General features: G+C 49.6%; 1 protein-coding gene across 2 annotated transcripts; it reads left to right on the top strand.

The window, feature by feature from the left end:
• The first annotated feature begins 4,984 nt into the window (after window positions 1-4,984).
• LOC142463587 (uncharacterized) lies at window positions 4,985-23,807 on the top strand. 2 transcript variants are annotated; one of them, XM_075566533.1, is made up of 7 exons: window positions 4,985-5,263; window positions 11,809-12,019; window positions 13,415-13,568; window positions 14,126-14,256; window positions 17,956-18,010; window positions 19,348-19,443; window positions 22,789-23,807. In XM_075566533.1, the coding sequence occupies exons 4-7, from the start codon at window positions 14,167-14,169 to the stop codon at window positions 23,706-23,708; spliced, it is 1,161 nt and encodes a 386-aa protein (XP_075422648.1). In that variant the 5' UTR covers window positions 4,985-5,263; window positions 11,809-12,019; window positions 13,415-13,568; window positions 14,126-14,166; the 3' UTR covers window positions 23,709-23,807. The 2 variants fall into 2 exon arrangements, with proteins under 2 accessions (XP_075422648.1, XP_075422647.1); XM_075566532.1 differs by lacking the exon at window positions 11,809-12,019.
• The last annotated feature ends 1,952 nt before the right edge of the window (window positions 23,808-25,759 follow it).

Here is a 25,759-nt window from a genome sequence, read left to right as displayed (position 1 = left end):
TGTTGGAAGCGCGGAGCCAGGGTCTCTGTGTGGGAAGCGCGGAGCCAGGGTCTCTGTTGGAAGCGCGGAGCCAGGGTCTCTGTGTGGGAAGCGCGGAGCCAGGGTCTCTGTGTTGGAAGCGCGGAGCCAGGGTCTCTGTGTTGGAAGCGCGGAGCCAGGGTCTCTGTGTTGGAAGCGCGGAGCCAGGGTCTCTGTGTTGGAAGCGCGGAGCCAGGGTCTCTGTGTTGGAAGCGCGGAGCCAGGATCTCTGTGTGGGAAGCGCGGAGCCAGGGTCTCTGTGTTGGAAGCGCGGAGCCAGGGTCTCTGTGTTGGAAGCGCGGAGCCAGGGTCTCTGTGTTGGAAGCGCGGAGCCAGGGTCTCTGTGTTGGAAGCGCGGAGCCAGGGTCTCTGTGTTGGAAGCGCGGAGCCAGGGTCTCTGTGTTGGAAGCGCGGAGCCAGGGTCTCTGTGTTGGAAGCGCGGAGCCAGGGTCTCTGTGTTGGAAGCGCGGAGCCAGGGTCTCTGTGTTGGAAGCGCGGAGCCAGGGTCTCTGTGTTGGAAGCGCGGAGCCAGGGTCTCTGTGTTGGAAGCGCGGAGCCAGGGTCTCTGTGTTGGAAGCGCGGAGCCAGGGTCTCTGTGTTGGAAGCGCGGAGCCAGGGTCTCTGTGTTGGAAGCGCGGAGCCAGGGTCTCTGTGTTGGAAGCGCGGAGCCAGGGTCTCTGTGTTGGAAGCGCGGAGCCAGGGTCTCTGTGTTGGAAGCGCGGAGCCAGGGTCTCTGTGTTGGAAGCGCTGAGCCAGGGTCTCTGTGTGGGAAGCGCGGAGCCAGGGTCTCTGTGTTGGAAGCGCGGAGCCAGGGTCTCTGTGTGGGAAGCGCGGAGCCAGGGTCTCTGTGTTGGAAGCGCGGAGCCAGGGTCTCTGTGTGGGAAGCGCGGAGCCAGGGTCTCTGTGTTGGAAGCGCGGAGCCAGGGTCTCTGTGTTGGAAGCGCGGAGCCAGGGTCTCTGTGTTGGAAGCGCGGAGCCAGGGTCTCTGTGTTGGAAGCGCGGAGCCAGGGTCTCTGTGTTGGAAGCGCGGAGCCAGGGTCTCTGTGTGGGAAGCGCGGAGCCAAGGTCTCTGTGTTGGAAGCGCGGAGCCAGGGTCTCTGTGTTGGAAGCGCGGAGCCAGGGTCTCTGTGTTGGAAGCGCGGAGCCAGGGTCTCTGTGTTGGAAGCGCGGAGCCAGGGTCTCTGTGTTGGAAGCGCGGAGCCAGGGTCTCTGTGTTGGAAGCGCGGAGCCAGGGTCTCTGTGTTGGAAGCGCGGAGCCAGGGTCTCTGTGTTGGAAGCGCGGAGCCAGGGTCTCTGTGTGGGAAGCGCGGAGCCAGGATCTCTGTGTTGGAAGCGTGGAGCCAGGGTCTCTGTGTTGGAAGCGCGGAGCCAGGGTCTCTGTGTTGGAAGCGCGGAGCCAGGGTCTCTGTGTTGGAAGCGCGGAGCCAGGGTCTCTGTGTTGGAAGCGCGGAGCCAGGGTCTCTGTGTTGGAAGCGCGGAGCCAGGGTCTCTGTGTGGGAAGCGCGGAGCCTGGGTCTCTGTGTTGGAAGCGCGGAGCCTGGGTCTCTGTGTTGGAAGCGCGGAGCCAGTGTCTCTGTGTTGGAAGCGCGGAGCCAGGGTCTCTGTGTTGGAAGCGCGGAGCCAGGGTCTCTGTGTTGGAAGCGCGGAGCCAGGGTCTCTGTGTTGGAAGCGCGGAGCCAGGGTCTCTGTGTTGGAAGCGCGGAGCCAGGGTCTCTGTGTGGGAAGCGCGGAGCCTGGGTCTCTGTGTTGGAAGCGCGGAGCCTGGGTCTCTGTGTTGGAAGCGCGGAGCCAGTGTCTCTGTGTTGGAAGCGCGGAGCCAGGGTCTGTGTGTTGGAAGCGCGGAGCCTGGGTCTCTGTGTTGGAAGCGCGGAGCCAGGGTCTCTGTGTTGGAAGCACGGAGCCAGGGAATCTGTGTGGGAAGCGTGGAGCCAGGGTCTGTGTGTTGGAAGCGCGGAGCCAGGGTCTGTGTGTTGGAAGCGCGGAGCCAGGGTCTCTGTGTTGGAAGCGCGGAGCCAGGGTCTCTGTGTTGGAAGCGCGGAGCCAGGGAATCTCTCCTGTCTGATTATCTGCTCTGTGTTTGTGAGAGATGTGTTACCCCTCACTGTGTGTGTGAGGGAGATGTGTTACCCCTCACTGTGTGTGTGAGGGAGATGTGTTACCCCTCACTGTGTGTGTGAGGGAGATGTGTTACCCCTCACTGTGTGTGTGGGAGATGTGTTACCCCTCACTGTGTGTGTGGGAGATGTGTTACCCCTCACTGTGTGTGTGGGAGATGTGTTACCCCTCACTGTGTGTGTGAGGGAGATGTGTTACCCCTCACTGTGTGTGTGTGTGTGTGTGTGTGTGTGTGTGTGTGTGTGTGTGTGTGTGTGTGTGTGTGTGTGTGTGTGTGTGTGTGTGTGGGAGATGTGTTACCCCTCACTGTGTGTGTGTGTGTGGGAGATGTGTTACCCCTCACTGTGTGTGTGTGTGTGTGGGAGATGTGTTACCCCTCACTGTGTGTGTGTGTGGGAGATGTGTTACCCCTCACTGTGTGTGTGAGGGAGATGTGTTACCCCTCACTGTGTGTGTGTGTGTGTGGGAGATGTGTTACCCCTCACTGTGTGTGTGTGTGGGAGATGTGTTACCCCTCACTGTGTGTGTGAGGGAGATGTGTTACCCCTCACTGTGTGTGTGGGAGATGTTACCCCTCACTGTGTGTGTGAGGTAGATGTGTTACCCCTCACTGTGTGTGTGGGAGATGTGTTACCCCTCACTGTGTGTGAGGGAGATGTGTTACCCCTCACTGTGTGTGTGTGTGTGTGTGTGTGTGTGTGTGTGTGTGTGTGTGTGTGTGTGTGTGTGTGTGTGTGTGTGTGTGTGTGGGAGATGTGTTACCCCTCACTGTGTGTGAGGGAGATGTGTTACCCCTCACTGTGTGTGTGTGGGAGATGTGTTACCCCTCACTGCTTATTCTAGTACAGACTCACACAGGACACACACAGGTAATTGTATAGGTTTTATTGTAATCATTATCCTCTTTATATAGCGTTTCCTGTATAATAATTAAGTGCACGTGCTGCTAATTACAACCTGTTACAGTCGCATACATTAGCAGTTCTGCCTGCTATACAATTAGTATCAGATTAGATACAGTAGCACCCGGCGGGGAATTTCCAGATCCGCCGCCCTCCGGCACTGCCTTGGTGCCGCGTCCTCCTCTGTCTTTGAAATTCCAGCATCAGGACGTCACCAACATGACGTCACACGGCGTCTTATTACCTCCATGGCAACGCAACGTCATTTGGCGCTGCAGAAAGAAGGGGAAGGCAGCTGCAGGTAAGGATCTTCCCATCAGGCCCGAGAGCGCGGCCTCTGCCCGGCGCTGGGCGCGGCCTCTGCCCGGCGCTGGGCGCGGCCTCTGCCCGGCGCTGGCTTCGGCACTCTAGGCCCGGGCCTAATGGGAAATCCGCCTTATAGAAAGTCAGATTGGCACATATATCGTATACTATATTAGTGAAAGCACTGTATGCCTGTCTGGATGTCCGGTGTCCCTAGGGGAAATCTAATTGGTCCCTTGGGCCGCCCGCCCCCGCACACCTCTTATTGGCCTGAGGCGGAGTGACGGGCCAAACACACACACACACACACACACACACACACACAAGGTAGGGGGGCGCGAGCAGCTTGCAGGGAAACCTGGGGGCGCTCCGTGCTGCTTCTATGTCTTTGTCTTGCAGAGGGGGCGGGGCCAGAAGATCCGTGCTGCTGCTTCTATGTCTGTCTTGCAGAGGGGGCGGGGCCTGCAGAGGGGGCGGGGCCAGAAGCTCCGTGCTGCTGCTTCTATGTCTGTCTTGCAGAGGGGGCGGGGCCAGAAGATCCGTGCTGCTGCTTCTATGTCTGTCTTGCAGAGGGGGCGGGGCCTGCAGAGGGGGCGGGGCCAGAAGCTCCGTGTTGCTGCTTCTATGTCTGTCTTGCAGAGGGGGCGGGGCCAGAAGATCCGTGCTGCTGCTTCTATGGCTGTGTCTTGCAGAGGGGGCGGGGCCAGAAGATCCATGCTACTGCTTCTATGTCTGTGTCTTGCAGAGGGGGCGGGGCCTGCAGAGGGGGCGGGGCCAGAAGATCCGTGCTGCTGCTTCTATGTCTGTGTCTTGCAGAGGGGGCGGGGCCTGCAGAGGGGGCGGGGCCAGAAGATCCATGCTGCTGCTTCTATGTCTGTGTCTTGCAGAGGGGGCGGGGCCTGCAGAGGGGGCGGGGCCAGAAGATCCGTGCTACTGCTTCTATGTCTGTGTCTTGCAGAGGGGGCGGGGCCTGCAGAGGGGGCGGGGCTTCTCTCTGCACACAGCCCCTCCTTCTCTTCCTGTCTGCTTCCCGTTTTCAGCAGCATGGGGGGTTGGGGGATCGGAGCATGTCGCCCCCCCAGGTGAAATTGTGGACTGATTAAGTGTGTGTGTGTTGGCGGTGGTGGTGGGGGGGAGTGATTGTGTGTGTGGGGGGTGGGGGGGATTGAGTGTGTGTGTGTGGGGGGGAAGTGTGTGATTGTGTGTGTGTGTGTGGGGGGGGGGATTGTGTGTGTGGGGGGGGGGGTTGTGTGTGTGTGTGTGGGGCGGGATTGTGTGTGTGTGGGGGGATTGGGGGGGGGGGATTGTGTGTGTGTGTGTGGGGGGATTGTGTGTGTGGGGGGGGATTGTGTGTGTGTGGGGGGGGGGGGATTGTGTGTGTGTGTGTGTGGGGGGGGGGGGATTGTGTGTGTGGGGGGGGGGGGGGTTGTGTGTGTGTGTGTGGGGCGGGATTGTGTGTGTGTGGGGGGATTGGGGGGGGGGGATTGTGTGTGTGTGTGGGGGGGGATTGTGTGTGTGGGGGGGATTGTGTGTGTGTGGGGGGGGGGGATTGTGTGTGTGTGTGTGGGGGGGGGGGGGATTGTGTGTGTGTGTGGGGGGGGTCGAGTCTCCTCCTCCCTGCCCTTTGCCCCCCCTCCCTGCCCTTTGCCCCCCCTCCCTGCCCTTTGCCCCCCCCCCCCTTCCACTCCATGCCCCCTGCCCTTCCACGCCCGGGTAACGCCGGGTATATCAGCTAGTATATATATATATAAATAGTGCTGCTGTATCTAATCGGATACTTCTTGTATAGGGTCAGAACTTGCTGAGATGAGTACAGTAGCACTATTTAAGATTTGTAATATATAGTCAGATTAGCACTATATAAGGTTAAATTAGGTAGAGACGTGGAGGAAAGGAACCACCCAAAAAAAACAGCTCAAGAGCATGTGAGTAGGCACTTTGTATGATGATATAATTGAATATAATCAATCCAGTATAATTTCATCCATAATACAATGATCTGGACCCTATTGTGCTCCTATGTAAGGTTCTCGAACCCAATAAGTATAGGGATGTTGTCTGAGAAGACCCTGTAACAGGCGACCAGACCCCAAACTTGTTGGTGATTAAGTTCCTGGAACTGGATCACAACATGTGAGTAGAAAAACACAGAAATGAGTGTGTACTCACTGATTCTTTTCCTGGATGAGCGTGCGACAGCTTCAACGACAGCCGCAGGATAGTATTTCTCCCATCAAGGAGAATGTGGGCGTGCCCGGCATTCGTGTGTGTGCCGAGGAAAGGGGGATATCGCCGGGTCACTCAAATTTGGTTTATTTGCATCTTCAATCCATAAAGCAGCTGCGGGTGCCTCGAGGAGAACGCTCTGACGCGTTTCGTGCCGCCGGGCACTTTGTCAGAGACTAGCGTTCTCCTCGAATGTGCCGGCATGTGTAGTGATTGGTTGCTGGATGCTCCGCCCCCAAACGTCATCCTTTGGGTCTCCAGTAATGCAAGATCGCGGGAGGCTGTCGGTGACGCGGCGGGAGGCTGTCGGTGACGCGGCGGGAGGCTGTCGGTGACGCGGCGGGAGGCTGTCGGTGACGCGGCGGGAGGCTCTCGGTGACGCGGCGGTAGAGATAACTCCGGTTGACATTATACAAAAATGTCTAAGCACATCTAGTATATACGTTAAAAACAATACGTATACACAATTAAATAAAACAAAGAAACACACATACACAGATAAATGATATGGTCAGCTGACCTACAACATAGCAAAAAGAATCAAACAAATTATAACAACTTTAAGAATATATATAATCCTACACAAATAAAGTATATAATCAATAGCGGACTATGAGAACAAGTCTCTCTATGTACAAAGACACACACACACACACACACACACACACACACACACACACACACACACACACACACACACACACACACACACACACACACACACACACACACACACACACACACACACACACACACACACACACACGTTGACAAATCACCCAAAAATCTACTCGCCGAACCAAAAACTCTACTCGCCACCTAGTCCCGCCCCCTTATCCCACCCTGCTTGGGCGGCCATGAGGAGGTCTCCACGGGGTCAAATCCAGTCGCCACGGGCCTGTAGTTTACTTGATTTGTCGAACACTGTAATATATATATATATAATGTGTATGTGTATATAGCAAATGGAAATATAACTGTATGCTCATTTGCATGTCTTAGGGAGGTCTGCAACCCCGCCTTTCACCATTATCACCCAGCACACAGCACTTCCACTGCAGCAAGGGATTCTGGGAAATGACATGCAAATGAGCACACAGTGCCACTTTTTGCTTCAAAACCATTTTAAACATGGTTCCCTATAGGCTTAAGCTTGCTGGATGGTCACAGCTTTAAGCACAGCCAGGGTTAAGATGCATAGCCAGTAAACCCACCCACAGACAGCCGTTTCGACCTTAATGGGTCTCATCAGTGTGGGGTTGGTTACTGGCTTTGCAACGCTGAAGCAATAAGGATGGGGTTTACCATACTTAGTTAAGTTATGGTGAGTAAAAAAAGTGACAAAAACCCTCCACAGCAAAGCTTATAGCAAATGAGGGTTTTTGTCACTTTTTTTACTCACCATACCTTAACTAAGTATATATATATATATATATATATATATAAACAGTGGTTGACAAATCACCAAAAAATCTACTCGCCACACAAAAAAATCTACTCGCCACCTAGTACCAAACGTGTGCTGCTTGGGCCAATATTTTCTCGCCCGGGGGTTAAATCCACTCGCCCGGGGCGAGCAAATGTATAGGTTTGTCGAACACTGTATATAAATATAATCACTAATGGAGATACTTAATGATTTTATTTATTTATTTATAAAATGTTTTACCAGGAAGTAATACACTGAGAGTTACCTCTCGTTTTCAAGTATGTCCTGGGCACAGAGTTAAGACAAATAATACATGGTTACTAATGCAGTTACATAAATGAGCCGGGTATACATTATATACAAGACATTGCATGCACAGTTAGAGAAGATGTATACTATGGGCGTATGTAACCGTTACAGACCAGATTAAAATGTGAGACGGCCTTAGCTATGAAAGAACTTAAACTGGTGGCGGCTGTGAGAGTCTGCGGTAGGTTGTTCCAGTTTTGGGGTGCACGGTAAGAGAAGGAGGAGCTGCCGGATACTTTGTTGAACCTTGGGACCATGAACAGTCTTTTGGAGTCTGATCTCAGGTGATAGGTGCTGCGTGTGGTAGGGGTGAGGAGCTTGTTCAGATAGCTGGGTAGCTTGCCCAGAAAGTATTTGAAGGCAAGACAGGAAAGGTGAACTTTGCGCCTAGACTCTAGTGATGACCAATCTAGTTCTTTGAGCATTTCACAGGGATGTGTGTTGTAGTTGCATTGGAGAACGAAACAACAAATTGAATTGTAGAGGGTGTCAAGTTTGCCAAGGTGGGTTTGGGGTGCTGAGCCATATACTATGTCTCCGTAGTCAATAATTGGCATTAGCATCTGCTGTGCAATACGCTTTCTGACCAGCAGGCGTAGGGAGGATTTGTTCCTGTAAAGTACACCTAGTTTGGCATAGGTCTTGGTTGTCAGGGTATCAATGTGCATTCCGAATGTTAAGTGGGAGTCAAACCATATGCCCAGGTATTTGAAACTAGTAACAGGAGTAAGGGCGGTATTAACGTTGGTTCTAATCAGGAGCTCAGTCACTGGAAGCTTTAAAAATGTAGTCTTGGTCCCAAATACCATTGTTACAGTCTTGTCAGTGTTTAAAAACAGTTTGTTTTGGGAAATCCAGTTTTCGAGTCTCAAAAAGTCAGACTGAAGTATGTGTTGAAGGTCAGAGAGGCTATGGCTGTGTGCATACAGGATTGTGTCATCTGCATACATGTGTATTGAGGCTCCCTTACAAGCTGTGGGAATATCATTGATGAACACTGAGAAGAGTAGGGGCCCCAGAACAGAGCCTTGTGGGACGCCACAGGTGATATCCAGGGGGTTGGAATTAGCGCCTGAGATGACACATGTCGGGATCTTCCTGATAGTGATAATGATCATAGTTACCTTAATATTATTATTTTTTAAACACTGTTAATGTTGATATTTAAAAAAAAATTAATTTACACTTAGACGTAGATAGTTATATATAATTATATTAAGGACTGGACTGTAGCAACTCATATCGTTAAGGAGAAACAAAGACCAAAGGAGTATTGAGATAGTTATAATTCAAACCCTTTTGAATAATCTTAAACAATATGTGCAAAGTTCATTCGTTTAATTTTGCTCTTCATTCTAATAAATGTGACCAGAATGGAAATAGTCAATAGATAACTTGCAAAATACTAGATGTTAGTTCCTTATTTGTCATAACAAAAGAGGACACCAGAGTTCACTAAAGTGAAGGAAATTCGCATAATTGATGTATTATCTTATAACTTGTAACTGTTTACAACAGACGACAGAGAAGCCCGATGCTACATCCAACATGACAGAAATACACAGTAAAATACTTATATATTCTCTTGAAATAGGGTCATTTAGTTTAACCCTTTGGCCAAAGCGTTGTAAGCTTGCGAGCCACGTCAAGGCAGACACCTTTAGGTGGAAGGAAACCTTTAGTGGTTTTTTAGGGGTTGTAAAAAGACTCTGTGACAGATATGTAGAGAGGGTGTTCGCTCTCCTAAAAGTAAATTTAGGTGGATTACTCACAAAAGGTCTTAAGGCCGTATCTAATTTCAAAACATGCCAATGTTTTAATACTATTGATTTTATGTAATTTGAATGATGACTGTATTGAGTAATAAACATATAAACAATGGGTTATCAGTGAATTTTTCTTTGGTCATTCTTCCAAACTCTGCTTTAGATTTTTTCGATGTACTCTTTAATAAATCTGTTTGTGGTGTGTTAAAGGCATTTTCAAAGGATGTTTGTATTTCGTCACATCTGTACCCCCCTTTTTCTCTGAACCTTTGGGCCAATTCTTTGGACTGCTCAATGAACATCTCGGTATTAGAGCAAATTCTCTTTATTCTTAGAAACTGAGCTTCTGGAATCCCTTTTATGGTTGATTTCGGGCGGCTGCTCGTAGCGCTGAGGAGAGTATTTCTTGAGTTTTCTTTTTGAAATATGTTACTCTGAATTGAGTTGTCCATATCAATAAATAGAAGCATGTCCAAGTATTTAATATGTGCAGTGTGTGTGCAGTGTGTGTGCAGTGTGTGCAGTGTGTGTGCAGTGTATATTCTTCATTCCTTTCACAGCTGAGCGGAGTTCTTGATTTGGGAATCCTTTTACAAGTCATTAATAATAAAGAGACGGCCTTTTTGTCCCCCACTGATCCTGTGGTTCCAATCTTTCACCATCTCCCACAGATCCATAAGTATCTGACCTGCCCTCCTGGCAGGTCAGTCACCCACTCAGCCACTCACCCACCCAGCCACTCACCCACCCACCCAGTCACTCTCATCCACCCACCCAGTCACCCACTCAGCCACTGACCCACTCCCCCAGTGAGCTGCCACCGCACAACCCTCCCGCCCACCCCCCCAGTGCGCCGCCGTCGCACAACCCTACCGCCCACCCCCCAGTGCGCCGCCGCCGCACAACCCTCCCGCCCACCCCCCCAGTGCGCCGCCGCCGCACAACCCTCCCGCCCACCCCCCCAGTGAGCCGCCGCCGCACAACCATAAGTGAGCCGCCGCCGCACAACCCTCCCGCCAGATAGGGGGTGAGCGGAGAGCGAGGAGCAGCGGGAAAATTACATCCCGGGCAACGCCAGGTATCTCAGCTAGTATTGTATACACCCCCCATGCTATGTAGCAGCAGCAGATCCATCTCCACCCGTCCCCTGGGGGGAAGAGATCTCTTAATAAGCCAATCACGTGTGTTCCAGGACCCACTGATTAAGCTCAAAACCCAGCACATTGTACATATCTTTGTGCCATACAGAGCGCTACGGGGTTTATTTCACTGTAATTATTAGGACACTAACACTGTAACACTGCCACGCTGTGCTCACCACAAACCAGGCGGACCACGGTGCGGAGGTGGGAATGGATATGACGCCAGCCACGGGGACACGTCTTGAGTGTAGATTGGTCTGGATAGCCGGGCCGGGGTAGGAGAGGTACGGGTAGTTGAAGGTACTGTTAGCCGTATCCGGGGTTGGAGAGGGTGACGTAGTCGTATTGCCGTAGCCAAGGTCGGGTGCGGAGAGAGCGGCGTGGTCGATGCCGAGGTCGGGTGCCAGGGGTTCAGAGTAGTCGAGGAGGAAGCCGGTTAAGTACACCGGGACGGGACTAGGGAGGCCGAAGTGCAGTGGCACAGCCGAGCATAAGTAGGTGAGAGAGTCCAATGGGAGAACGGCAGCGTGGAGGTGTGCGCAGGAGTGAGGCTGCGATAGGAGGGGGTAAGCAGATTCAGGTCAGCTCCCTTGGGTGGAGCTTGAGAGGGCCGCGCGTCCGTCCGTGCGTGCGTGCGTGCTTGTGCGTCTGCCGTCCTCGAGGCGGTATGCCTTTAAGAGGCAGAAGTGGGTGGGTGTGCGCGTGCGGCAGGCATTGACGTGCGCCGGAGGGACAGGCGGGACCTGCGGAGGCAGGAGCGGGGAGAGCCGGGACCGGTGAGCGGGGATTGCGCCGAGGGCGGCGTGGCGCCCCGAGCCTTACAAACACATATAGAGCTTCTTACATTTTAACCCGTGAGGCACCACATATGTCACCCCCCCGCCCCCTCCATGCTGTATGCTGCAGCGTGCGTTTCCTGCTCTCTATGCAGCGTTAGAAATACATAACAGAGTATGATATTGGTAGTAACAGAGTATGATATTGGTAGTAACAGAGTATGATATTGGTAGTAACAGAGTATGATATTGGTAGTAACAGAGTATGATATTGGTAGTAACAGAGTATGATATTGGTAGTGTAGGACCTACTGACATGGGGTCACCGGGACCTGGTCGCAGGCGGAACATATTTTGGCCAAAGTATTGAACCAAATGACCCATATTTATGATGAAAGAATATTGGTAAAATAAATAGTAATGTGCTAATGATTTGTCCTACTGGGTGTAGCATTGGGGCCTCGTCTTTCACTGCACGGGTTTATAAATAAAAGCAGTACTGGTACCCCACACACACTGGTACCCCACACTCACTGGTACCCCACACTCACTGGTACCCCACACTCACTGGTACCCCACACTCACTGGTACTCCACTCTCACTGGTACCCCACTCTCACTGGTACTCCACACTCACTGGTACTCCACAATCACTGGTACCCCACACTCACTGGTACTCCACACTCACTGGTACCCCACACACACTGGTACTCCACACTCACTGGTACCCCACACTCACTGGTACCCCACACACACTGGTACCATTACACCAAGGCCATTGATTTCAATCCTACTTGAAGTCCACTCTCACTCTCCTCTCCAGGTCTGGATGGGAGTAGCGCCATCTTCAGATGCGACTCAACTAACGTCAGCTTAAATCCGTGTGTTAACGTTAGCGGGAATCTGTGGCCAGGCGCTGATAAGGGGGAGGCCTCCTGTACATATACTGATCACTAACATCCATTATATTTAACACAATGAAAACCTGAGCTGTTGGGGGGCTTGAGGACTGGAGTTGAGCCCCCTGCATTACAGTATGTATTTTTCCAACCTCATCTACTATGTAACTATGTAACTACTGTGTGTAACTATGCAACTACTGTTTGTAACTATGTAACTACTGTGTGTAACTATGTCATTAGTGTGACAGGGCTGAGCAGTGGGAATCATGGCAGGTATTCCTTCTACTTAGGTTTCTAGAGCCTTGTGTTGATCTTGGCCTGGGTTTCAGTGTCCCCAATCTTCACCCCATGTTTCCCTTTACTGGTCTTGGTAGTAGGTGGGTGGCTAAGAAGCACAAACAATACAATCATGGGGAAGTAAGATAATCACTGGCTTGCCGCCCTCAATGTGTCACCTCTGAATAAGTGTCATATCTGTGTGTGACATCTAAAGACGTTTATCACTTCTGAGAAGGCCACTTTCTTGGTGTCACTCCCGAAGAGGTCATAAACAAAGGCCTGCCCGTATGAGGTGTCAGCACATCGGCTGGTCCAGGGCTGCGTGTATTTATTTATCACTTACACATCGAGTGTGTTACTTCTCTTTTAAATTGAAAAGGAACTTTTTTTTGTTGATCTGAGTTTGAATTTGACATAAAAAGAACAAGTAACATACAGAATAGCAATAATATATATATATATATATATATATATATATATATATATATATATATATATAGGATTGGAGGTATGTGCCTAAAGGAGGCACCAAAAGATCCCTTTTGAAAGGCGCACAGCAAAACCTAGGTTTTAGGCACATACCTCCAATCCTATATGTACACTCCCTTGGCAGCACGCTAATACCACCTAGGGGGTTTTTTTGAGCGAGGTTTTTCTCCACAGTAATTATATATATATATATATATATATATATATATATATATATATATATATATATATATATATGTAGCCAGGTCCCCTCTGGCTCCCCGGTTCCCCCTTTGCCCCTCCCTTACTTATTAATAACCTTTCCATTTACATATCAACCATGGCAGGTCACCTGGGGATTTATTCACGCATTGCGCAAAGAATAGATTATATTTAATAACCATCTCGCTAAAATCACATAATACCCTCGGCATTTAAATCTTTTCAGGCCCCTATGGAACTCAAGGGCTTTTAATACTGTGCCTATTGTACATACTGTGCCTATTGTACATACTGTGCCTACTGTACATACTGTACCTATTGTACATACTGTACCTATTGCACATACTGTGCCTACTGTACATACTGTACCTATTGCACATACTGTGCCTATTGTACATACTGTGCCTATTGTACATACTGTGCCTACTGTACATACTGTACCTATTGTACATACTGTGCCTATGGTACATACTGTGCCTATTATACATACTGTGCCTATTGTACATACTGTACCTATTGCACATACTGTACCTGTAAGAGAAACTGTCCTGTCCATAGGAGAACGGCTGGAGTCCTGTGACTGGATACACACACAACACTGCACCTTGCAGACTTTCCCGGGAAGACTTAGCACGTCCTGACACTGCCCGCTCTGATCAGATAAGACGGACGGGCCCGGGAAATCGAAGAAATGAAACGAAACACAAGCCAGGTTTCAAATCCTTTGTCTCAGTTTATTAATCATAGGGTAATGACTTTTATACAGGAAAAAGAAGATATTGATTAGAGGCGTAACATAGGCGTAACTTGGGCGTGCTTTAGGGGCAGGACATAGTGGGCGTAATTCTCACAAGACAGGCACTGTCTGAAATACATAGCCCTTTCATTGTCCATGTTACAAAACATCCTTGAATTAGCAACTATGTAAGGTACATTTTGCCTTTCCCAGACAACGAGTCTATGGCTTACTTGTTTAAAACAGCAGAAAGCTGACTGTCATGGGAGAGGGGGTTTGGCCCGGTATTAAAGGGGTTACACCCCATTTGGCCACCCCCTGATCTCACTTGGGAAGCAAGGGGTTAACTGGACTGCGGTCCAGTAGTGTGTTTTTACCCTGCTTCAGCAACCAAATGTATATTCCCCTATAACTGTGTATTGTTCCCATTCCAGTGTTTGCACCAACACATACACTGGGATTGGTGCGGGAGGGAAAGGGTTAATGTTAATTCAACTTTTATAGCCCTTTGTTCCATTTTCCTGCCTTTTCAGGCTCCATTTTGCAGCTCTCCATAGGTCGCCATTGCAGCCCAATGCAACCTTATGGAGATTCCGGCGATTTGGCCCGTTTCGGAAGAAGACCAGCAGGTGGCACCCGAGAGGAGGAGCGGCGGTTCCCCATTGTAAGTCAATGGAGCCATTCAGTTCAATGGGGATTCCTGGACGCCGACCTCCAGGAACGGGTTGGCAGCCATCCAAACCGCAGACCGCAGAAGCGGATACATTTTCTTAAAAAGAGCTTTTATCACACTAGTTCAAGGTCGAACACAATTGGCGTGGGAAACTTAGGTGCTAGGGCACCCAGGAATAAAATTCTTTTTGCCCCTAGATCCTAGGAAACCCCACACTCGACCACCACCGGGTCCGAGGATTAAGGACCCCCGTAAAGGGTCGCGCCATTGACTCTAATGGCGGAGCGGAGGTCCCATTGGATCCAATGGCGGCGCTGGCCCATGCATTTCCTATGGCGGCGCCGCCGCCATGTTGATTACAATGGGGGAAAGCCGCCTGGCGTTAAAACAGCTAAGTCCGAAAGTGTAAAATGTGTAAGCCCATATCTCCGGTTCTGTGAGGACCAGAGGGCTGGGATTTGGGTCGCATGTAGTCACTGTTCCGGCATGACTGCATGGCCATTTCCAGCCCTCTCCGAACAAACAGACGGAGTATGGGCAACTGTGAAAAATTGTGGTTTCCCTATAGACTTCAATGGCGGAGTTGCTCCATTGAAAGACTATAGCGGCGGGGCCCATAGACTTCAATGGCGGAGTTGCTCCATTGAAAGACTATAGCGGCGGGGCCCATAGACTTCAATGGTGGAGTTGCTCCATTGAAAGACTATAGCGGCGGGGCCCATAGACTTCAACGGCGGAGTTGCTCCATTGAAAGACTATAGCGGAGGAGCCCATTGATTTCAATGGGAGAGTGAAAAGCAGAGATTTATTTTAGCTATGGCGGAGAATCCTGTATTAAAGTTAATGGGGGATTTTAACTTGTTTTTTGTATCTCCGGTTCTGGGGGTCGAGGTAGGCTGAAACTTGGCCACTATGGCAAAGGTCCTCCGGCATGAGGACCTGGCAAATTTCAGCCCGCTCAGACCCACAGAACTGATTATTTTAATATGTGAAGATATTAAAGAGTGAATTGTATTTTGGGTCTGGTATAAAAACTCAGAGCCCCTATGTTATGTTAATGCTCAGGGAGGGAGACAAATGGTCTGCAATAAAACCCCTGATCAAAGACTCCCCCACCCTGCTTGTGTATGCGAGCACAACAGCAAGCAGGACGTGGGTACTTGAGGATAAGTGTTATAAGTCACACCCTAGGACAAAGGGTTTCCTGGCCCAGGTAGACATTCAGGCACCGGGCTTGTGGGCGGGGGGCTAGGGAAATAAGCCCCTGATTAGAATAATACCCACCCAGTGGGCAGGTATTACGGTGCCCCTCAGGTGAGGTGGCAAGGAGAGATTGGGTGCAGGTGATTGTTCTCCAATGACCTGCACTCAATGATAAGGTAAAGGACTGGAATTACATATAAACCAGTGACAGTCCTATGCTTGTGTTGTTCCTGTTTTCGTGACTTCAAGTTTATCAACTATTTGATGCCTGATGAATTGCTAATCCTGTTTCCTGATTACTTCATCATCCCCATTCCTGAGTAAGTGTCTATATTTTGCCTGTTATTTGTATATCTTGAGTTCACCTTCTTTAAGGAATAAACTATATTTATTATATCTAAGTCGTGTTCAATTCAACCCAGATATTTTGGTGTGTATTATTATAACCTATCACTAGCTACCGTGACACTGACAGCATAGCAAAAATGTATCTCAGCAAAAAGCTGAGTAAAGAGAAAAATGCATCCTGGCAGAAACTGAATATATGGGAAATAATATTTCAGCAAAAGGCTGACTACATGATTTTAACTGGTTATGAACAGACGAAATGGATGATTTTACACAAAGCAGCTTCTGGCCTACTGTTCCTAACACACCGCGTTCGTTTTTTTACAAAAAATTAAAAACTATATATAGTTTATTAAAAACGCGACAAAATTGACATTTATATTAAAACGACGGGACGATCAGGAAATATGAAATAAAAACGGTACTGTCCCGTTTTAAACCGGTACGTATGGTCAGCCTACTATATACAGTATATGTATACTGCTGGCAGTGCTGTATATGTGTACTGTATATAGCGCTGGTGGTGTATGCAGTATCATGGCTATATACAGTATATGTATACTGCTGGCAGTGTGGGCAGTGCTGTATATGTGTATATAGCACGGTGGTGTATGCAGTATCATGGCTATATACAGTATATATATACTGCGGGCAGTGCTGTATATGTGTATATAGCGCTTGTGGCGAATGCAGTATCATGGCTATATACAGTATATGTATACTGCTGGCAGTGCGGGCAGTGCTGTATATGTGTATATAGCACGGTGGTGTAAGCGGTATCATGGCTATATACAGTATATGTATACTGCTGACAGTGCTGTATATGTGTATATAGCACGGTGGTGTATCAATTATAAAATCACACAGCATGACATGTTTGGGACATGTTACCCATCTGTAGACAGCCGATCACCAGTGGCAGAGGCTCGCCTGGATCAGCTCGCCGCTGGAGGTCACTCAGCAATGGCAGAGGCTCGCCTGGATCAGCTCGCCGCTGGAGGTCACTCAGCAATGGCAGAGGCTCGCGTGGATCAGCTCGCCGCTGGAGGTCACTCAGCAATGGCAGAGGCTCGCGTGGATCAGCTCGCCGCTGGAGGTCACTCAGCAATGGCAGAGGCTCGCGTGGATCAGCTCGCTGATGGAGGTCACTCAGCAATGGCAGAGGCTCGCGTGGATCAGCTCGCCGCTGGAGGTCACTCAGCAATGGCAGAGGCTCGCCTGGATCAGCTCGCTGATGGAGATCACTCCTAGAGTCTGGCGATGTCACCGTAGTCTCTGAGGAACTCCTTCGCTTCCTGACACGTGCGCAGTGGCGTCTGACGTCATCAGATGGCGTCCGGTAGTGTCTCAGTGTCTTGGGTTCGTCGCGCTAGATGGCGCCACACCGGCGAAAAAGTCACAGAAGGACAACAGGTCCCAGGCAGGCAGTGTGATGAAAAATACCACAATGGGTATATAGAGCATAAGTAGGGAATGCGCCCACTCCTACGCGTTTCGTTATAGAAAACTTCTTCACGCGACGAACCCAAGACACTGAGACACTATCGGACGCCATCTGATGACGTCAGACGCCACTGCGCACGTGTCAGGAAGCGAAGGAGTTCCTCAGAGACTACGGTGACATCGCCAGACTCTAGGAGTGATCTCCATCAGCGAGCTGATCCACGCGAGCCTCTGCCATTGCTGAGTGACCTCCAGCGGCGAGCTGATCCAGGCGAGCCTCTGCCATTGCTGAGTGACCTCCAGCGGCGAGCTGATCCACGCGAGCCTCTGCCATTGCTGAGTGACCTCCAGCGGCGAGCTGATCCAGGCGAGCCTCTGCCATTGCTGAGTGACCTCCAGCGGCGAGCTGATCCACGCGAGCCTCTGCCATTGCTGAGTGACCTCCAGCGGCGAGCTGATCCAGGCGAGCCTCTGCCATTGCTGAGTGACCTCCAGCGGCGAGCTGATCCACGCGAGCCTCTGCCACTGGTGATCGGCTGTCTACAGATGGGTAACATGTCCCAAACATGTCATGCTGTGTGATTTTATAATAGATGTACGTGCAATACTCACCTTTTAATTATAAACTGAATTTCTAAATATACTACACTATGAGGTTTTTCTTTGCGCTGTTCTCTTTCTTTTTTTCTGTATTAGCCTGGAGCGCTGACCTCTATATTTGAACAGCTGCATCAAACCTCATCCTTACAAGGTTGTATTCACATTTATTTTGTTTTTTGAATCACTTCACTTTTATTTTATTTATTCCATATATGAGCGCAGTTTTTTGTTACTTCACGGTGGTGTATGCAATATCATGGCTATATACAGTATATGTATACTGCTGGCAGTGCTGTATATGTGTATATAGCACGGTGCTGTATGCAGTATCATGGCTATATACAGTATATGTATACTGCTGGCAGTGCGGGCAGTGCTGTATATGTGTATAGCACGGTGGTGTATGCAATATCATGGCTATATACAGTATATGTATACTGCTGGCAGTGCGGGCAGTGCTGTATATGTGTATATAGCACGGTGGTGTATGCAGTATCATGGCTATATACAGTATATGTATACTGCTGGCAGTGCTGTATATGTGTATATAGCACGGTGGTGTATGCAGTATCATGGCTATATACAGTATATGTATACTGCTGGCAGTGCGGGTAGTGCTGTATATGTGTATATAGCACGGTGGTGTATGCAGTATCATGGCTATATACAGTATATGTATACTGCTGGCAGTGCTGTATATGTGTATATAGCACGGTGCTGTATGCAGTATCATGGTTACATATACAGTATATGTATACTGCTGGCAGTGCTGTATATGTGTATATAGCACGGTGGTGTATGTAGTATCATGGCTATATACAGTATATGTATACTGCTGGCAGTGCTGTATATGTGTATATAGCACGGTGCTGTATGCAGTATCATGGCTATATACAGTATATGTATAGTGCGGGCAGTGCTGTATATGTGTATAGCACGGTGGTGTATGCAGTATCATGGCTATATACAGTATATGTATACTGCTGGCAGTGCTGTATATGTGTATATAGCACGGTGGTGTATGCAGTATCATTTCTATATACAGTATATGTATACTGCTGGCAATGCGGGCAGTGCTGTATATGTGTATATAGCACGGTGGTGTATGCAGTATCATGGCTATATACAGTATATGTATACTGCTGGCAGTGCGGGAAGTGCTGTATATGTGTATATAGCACGGTGGTGTATGCAGTATCATGGCTATATACAGTATATGTATACTGCTGGCAGTGTGGGCAGTGCTGTATATGTGTATATTGCACGGTGGTGTATGCAGTATCATGGCTATATACAGTATATGTATACTGCTGGCAGTATGGGCAGTGCTGTATATGTGTATATAGCACGGTGGTGTATGCAGTATCATGGCTATATACAGTATATGTATACTGCTGGCAGTGTGGGCAGTGCTGTATTTGATGATTACTAATCTCTGGATGAGGATTTGTTGCTAGAGGAAAATACAGAAGGTGTTGATTCCCACAGCTCACGTCACGTGCAGCCACCTCTTGTCCACATCCTGTGTGAGCATTATGATCAGAAGAAAGAGATCTCATTTCCCAGCCAGCACGTCGGCAGCAGGTAAGATCGCCAATGTGACAGCGTGCGCCTGTATAATATAGCGCGCCTGTATAATGTAGCGCGCCTGTATAATATAGCGCGCCTGTATAATATAGCGCGCCTGTATAATATAGCGCGCCTGTATAATATAGCGCGCCTGTATAATATAGCGCGTCTGTATAATATAGCGCGCCTGTATAATATAGCGCGCCTGTATAATATAGCGCGCCTGTATAATATAGCGCGCCTGTATAATATAGCGCGCCTCTATAATATAGCGCGCCTGTATAATATAGCGCGCCTGTATAATATAGCGCGCCTGTATAATGTAGCGCGCCTGTATAATGTAGCGCGCCTGTATAATGTAGCGCGCCTGTATAATGTAGCGCGCCTGTATAATATAGCGCGCCTCTATAATATAGCGCGCCTGTATAATGTAGCGCGCCTGTATAATGTAGCGCGCCTGTATAATATAGCGCGCCTGTATAATATAGCGCGCCTGTATAATATAACGCGCCTGTATAATATAGCGCGCCTGTATAATATAGCGCGCCTGTATAATATAGCGCGCCTGTATAATATAGCGCGTCTGTATAATATAGCGCGCCTGTATAATATCGCGCGCCTGTATAATGTAGCGCGCCTGTATAATGTAGCGCGCCTGTATAATATAGCGCGCCTGTATAATATAGCGCGCCTGTATAATATAGCGCGTCTGTATAATATAGCGCGCCTGTATAATATAGCGCGCCTGTATAATATAGCGCGCCTGTATAATATACGCGCGCCTGTATAATATAGCGCGCCTGTATAATATAGCGCGCCTGTATAATGTAGCGCGCCTGTATAATGTAGCGCGCCTGTATAATATAGCGCGCCTGTATAATGTAGCGCGCCTGTATAATATAGCGCGCCTGTATAATATAGCGCGCCTGTATAATGTAGCGCGCCTGTATAATGTAGCGCGCCTGTATAATGTAGCGCGCCTGTATAATATAGCGCGCCTGTATAATATAGCGCGCCTGTATAATATAGCGCGCCTGTATAATGTAGCGCGCCTGTATAATGTAGCGCGCCTGTATAATGTAGCGCGCCTGTATAATATAGCGCGCCTGTATAATGTAGCGCGCCTGTATAATGTAGCGCGTCTGTATAATATAGCGCGCCTGTATAATATAGCGCGCCTGTATAATATAGCGCGTCTGTATAATGTAGCGCGCCTGTATAATGTAGCGCGCCTGTATAATGTAGCACGCCTGTATAATATAGCGCGTCTGTATAATGTAGCGCGCCTGTATAATGTAGCGCGCCTGTATAATGTAGCGCGTCTGTATAATATAGCGCGCCTGTATAATATAGCGCGCCTGTATAATATAGCGCGCCTGTATAATATAGCGCGCCTGTATAATGTAGCGCGCCTGTATAATATAGCGCGCCTGTATAATGTAGCGCGCCTGTATAATGTAGCGCGCCTGTATAATATAGCGCGCCTGTATAATGTAGCGCGCCTGTATAATGTAGCGCGCCTGTATAATATAGCGCGCCTGTATAATATAGCGCGCCTGTATAATATAGCGCGTCTGTATAATATAGCGCGCCTGTATAATATAGCGCGCCTGTATAATATAGCGCGCCTGTATAATATAGCGCGCCTGTATAATATAGCGCGTCTGTATAATGTAGCGCGCCTGTATAATGTAGTATAATATAGCGCGCCTGTATAATATAGCGCGCCTGTATAATATAGCGCGCCTGTATAATGTAGCGCGCCTGTATAATGTAGCGCGCCTGTATAATATAGCGCGCCTGTATAATATAGCGCGCCTGTATAATATCGCGCGCCTGTATAATATCGCGCGCCTGTATAATATAGCGCGCCTGTATAATATAGCGCGCCTGTATAATGTAGCGCGCCTGTATAATGTAGCGCGCCTGTATAATGTAGCGCGCCTGTATAATGTAGCGCGCCTGTATAATGTAGCGCGCCTGCATAATGTAGCGCGCCTGCATAATGTAGCGCGCCTGCATAATGTAGCGCGCCTGCATAATGTAGCGCGCCTGCATAATGTAGCGCGCCTGCATAATGTAGCGCGCCTGCATAATGTAGCGCGCCTGTATAATGTAGCGCGCCTGTATAATGTAGCGCGCCTGTATAATGTAGCGCGCCTGTATAATGTAGCGCGCCTGTATAATGTAGCGCGCCTGTATAATGTAGCGCGCCTGTATAATGTAGCGCGCCTGTATAATGTAGCGCGCCTGTATAATATAGCGCGCCTGTATAATGTAGCGCGCCTGTATAATGTAGCGCGCCTGTATAATGTAGCGCGCCTGTATAATATAGCGCGCCTGTATAATATAGCGCGCCTGTATAATATAGCGCGCCTGTATAATATAGCGCGCCTGTATAATATCGCCTTATTATTACCGTGTATCTGCGAAGCGCCGAGCCCGGCTCTGTACTGGAGAGATGAAAGGCTGACATTGTACTTCCATAGCTCAGCCTGTAGGGCACCAGCTGCTTCATGCAGCAGACTCAGGGCCCATGCACTAAGCGCCGATAAAAAAATGGCCGGCCTGTTTAAATCGCCATGTTTGGCCACGTTGCTATCACGGTGCAGAACGCCCAGAATACCTGGGATAGCAACATTTGCTAAACTGACGAGTAGCCGGCGATGTGCTGATCGCGCCTCTGAAAGGGGCTCACCCGCCGAGTTCTCTCTGCTGCAGAGAGCGCCGCCGCTCCCCGCGAACACCTCGCCAGAGAGCAAACATTTTGAACATAAAATGTAAAACTAGTGTATTGTAGCAGGGGTCTGCAGAGCAGAATCTCGTTGATTTCAGGTCCAGGGACCCCCTTCTTCCCGAGATACAGGCCTCGTTATGGGGTGCCGGTATCTCCTATGCATTTAAATGTCCCGCTGCACGTGACCGTGGGAATAAAATGCACCCCATATCGGGGCCAGTATCTCAGGAAGCAGGGGGTCCCCGGACCTCAAATCAACGCGGTTCTGCTCCGGGGAGACCCCCTACTACAATACACTTGTACTAATAAAAAAGAGAGAACGGTAGTGTTAGTGGGAACAGAGAGAGGGGGAGTGTAAGAGTAAAGAGCGAGATGGGGGAAAGAGAGAGAGAGAGGGGTGGACAGGGTGGAGAGAGACAGGGGGGAGAGGTTGAGGCTCCCCAAAATTTCCCAATATAATTCTAGGGTTCCGTAACCAAAAAAAGGCTGGGGACTGCTGCCCTGGCCGTTCCTCTTCTCTCTGTCTTTCGTCCACTCCTCCCGTCTCTGTTTCCTGCTCTCTCACATTCTCCGTCCCACAAACACATCTCCTCTAACCTGCGGTTTTCTTTCCCTTGTCCCAGGACAAACCCTTCTGCACGTCCATCAGACCATGCTCTCTCTCCTCGCTCTCCTTTCCTCCCTCCCAATTTGCTCCTCTTCCACCTCTTTGCCCCCCCTTGCCTACTCCTGCCGCCCTGGCACATGGTCAGAATGCAAGAAGGTCCCCTTCGTGCCGGGTCACACCCTCCTGGGTGAGGGGTTCGACATTGTGACCATGAAGAAAACCAGAGCCTTCCTGTTAAATCTGCAAAGATATGCTGCTCCTGATAAGACCTGCACCGTGTGCAATAACCCTCACAAGAAGGGGGCGCTACAGAAGCTGCCCCTTGCCCTCGTGGACTGGAGGCCCCAGTCCTCCTGCTCAAGGAAGATCACCAGCGAGGTCTCCCGCTCCACCCTTTCATTGGCGAAGGAATCCGCCTCCAGCGTGCAGAATGACTGGGAAGCCGGGCTGGAGCTGCAACACAAGGCTGGGAGTGCTAAACTAGTGCTGGCCGGGTCTCAATCAGAGCTAGCCCGCTTCACCCAGGGCAAGACCAGCACTGACCGATACAGCTTCGTCCGGCACCAGCTGAGCTGCAGCTATTACAGGTACATGGATCTAAGGAGGCCCCTCGCCATGGATCTAAGGAGGCCCCTCGCCATGGATCTAAGGTGGCCCCTCGCCATGGATCTAAGGTGGCCCCTCGCCATGGATCTAAGGTGGCCTCTCGCCATGGATCTAAGGTGGCCCCTCGCCATGGATCTAAGGTGGCCCCTCGCCATGGATCTAAGGAGGCCCCTCACCATGGAGAGCTTTAGGGTTCAACTTTCCGAGGCCGGCAGAGAACTCGGATTGTCCTTACCAATGCTGAGAACTGACGCCCCATTGGCTAATTGGAGACTGTGGGGAATATTCAGGGAAACTGCAATAGTGCCGATCAGGATACTATTACACTGAAACACTGATTGAAGTGATCAGGAGTTTCCGTACAATAGCGTCCCAATTGGCACTATTGTAGATGAATAAATAACGCACTGACTATCAAGTTGTGGGTAACATGTATTGTATGTCTTTATTTACATAGCGCCAAAAGTGTACTCAGCGCTTCCCAAAGGGAATTATAATAATACATTAAGATCAGAAAAATCAGACAATGGGAAAGGAAATCCCTGTCCCGAAGAGCTTACAATCTAAGAAGAGGTATGGTGGGAGACTTACAGAGACAGCAGGTGAGGGAATAAGTGCTGTATATGGCAGGGCTTGGTCACAATGGGTGGTAGGAGTGGCTGGGTGTGGGACAGTAGCTATGAGTGCAGGTTATTGGGATGCTTAACTTGTGGGGGGAGTTTTAAGGTTACTCAGTGTTAAAATGAGAGGGTTAGCACACTTTAAAGGTGAAGAGATGGCAGGGAGGTGTGGGTGAGATCAGGGGTGTATGTCTGGCTTCAGGCTTAGGGGAGATCCCCAGCAGCAGGAAGGAGTAGATAGAGGGTGTGAATAGTGGATGTGTGGGTGTTTTTTATTGAGGGGTAAAGAAGTTGTTGGGAGAGAGGTGTATAAATAATGGTGGAGTGGGGAAGTTGGAGAGAACAAAAACGTTCAAATGAGTGAGGAAACAGTAAACACAAAGCAGTAGGGAGGGCACAGTGAGATGCAGGAGGGAGGGCACAGTGAGATGCAGGAGGGAGGGCATAGTGAGATGCAGGAGGGAGGGCATAGTGAGATGCAGGAGGGAGGGCATAGTGAGATGCAGGAGGGAGGGCACGGTGAGATGCAGGAGGGAGGGCATAGTGAGATGCAGGAGGAGAGGGCATAGTGAGATGCAGGAGGAGAGACTTCACAGGTACTGGAGGATAGGAAGAGTACAAATAATCTCAGCGTTTAGAAAGTTAAGGTCTCACAGCTGCAGAGTTGTTGTTGTGCAGAGTCCAGATCTTCCTCTAATCTTCTCCTCCAAAATTAACTCAAAAATGAACTCCAGACACTTTCAATGTTACACAGCCATATGGCTCACAGCCAAGAGAGCCTGCCTTATATAGCCTGCATTATATAGTCTGCCTTATATAGCCTGCCTTATATAGCCTGCCTTATATAGTTACCCACATTCACTTGGCTAACAATTAAGGGAGGGGTCTGCCTATTCAGCTCATACCAGTAAGGCCCGGGCCATAGAGAGGTGAGGAGATCCGAGCCGCGCTGAGGCTCGCCTGCTGAAATCTCCGCGATTTCATGCCCATACAGGCGAGCCAGCGGGCGCGATCGGAGCCGGGGGGAGGTGGTTGGAGGCGGGGCAGTGACGTCGCTGGGCCAATCGCCCGCGACGCACTGACGGCGCCGTGACGTCGACACTGCTGTGCTGTGATTGGAGGTTTTCAGCCGACAGCGCGCTGAAAAACAGCTTGGCGCTCGGCTGAAACCTCCAACTCGTCAGCACGCCTGCGGACGCTCACGTGAGCCACCTCGCAAGACATCCTCATTGAGGATGCCGGGGCTCAGCGCGGAGCGTCCGCACGCCTCAGCACGGCCTGTCCTTGTATGGACTCGGCCTAAGATGTTAATTTGATTAAAGTTCTTTCAATTGATAGATGAAAATCAGATCACAGTCATACCTGTTTGAAGAAATTAATCAGAATATTAGTTCAGATATTCAGAACGCATCCATGATTAAAGATTAATCTCCAAAATTAACTCCAGACACTTTCAATGTATCTATTAACATTAATGTGACTGGGTGTAGGATCATTTTGAACAGGCATCTATGAACATCAACACATCAAGGCCCTGCTGGAATTTCCTCTCAGTACGGGGGCGAGTTAGGAACAGTTAGAATAGGAAGTCTTTCACACACAGGACATGGTGAAATGAGACATTTTCACAGGTCTTGTTGTCCCTGTCCATGCATCAGAATTACATACTGTAGCAGATGAGCTTGAAGAAAGACGTACGTCCATCAAGTTCAACCTATGCTAAATGTAGGCGACAGATACTTTATCCTATATCTATACTTC

This window comes from Ascaphus truei, chromosome 11, assembly GCF_040206685.1.
Source record: "Ascaphus truei isolate aAscTru1 chromosome 11, aAscTru1.hap1, whole genome shotgun sequence".
NCBI lineage: Eukaryota > Metazoa > Chordata > Amphibia > Anura > Ascaphidae > Ascaphus > Ascaphus truei.
This window is presented reverse-complemented; position numbering and strand designations above follow the sequence as displayed.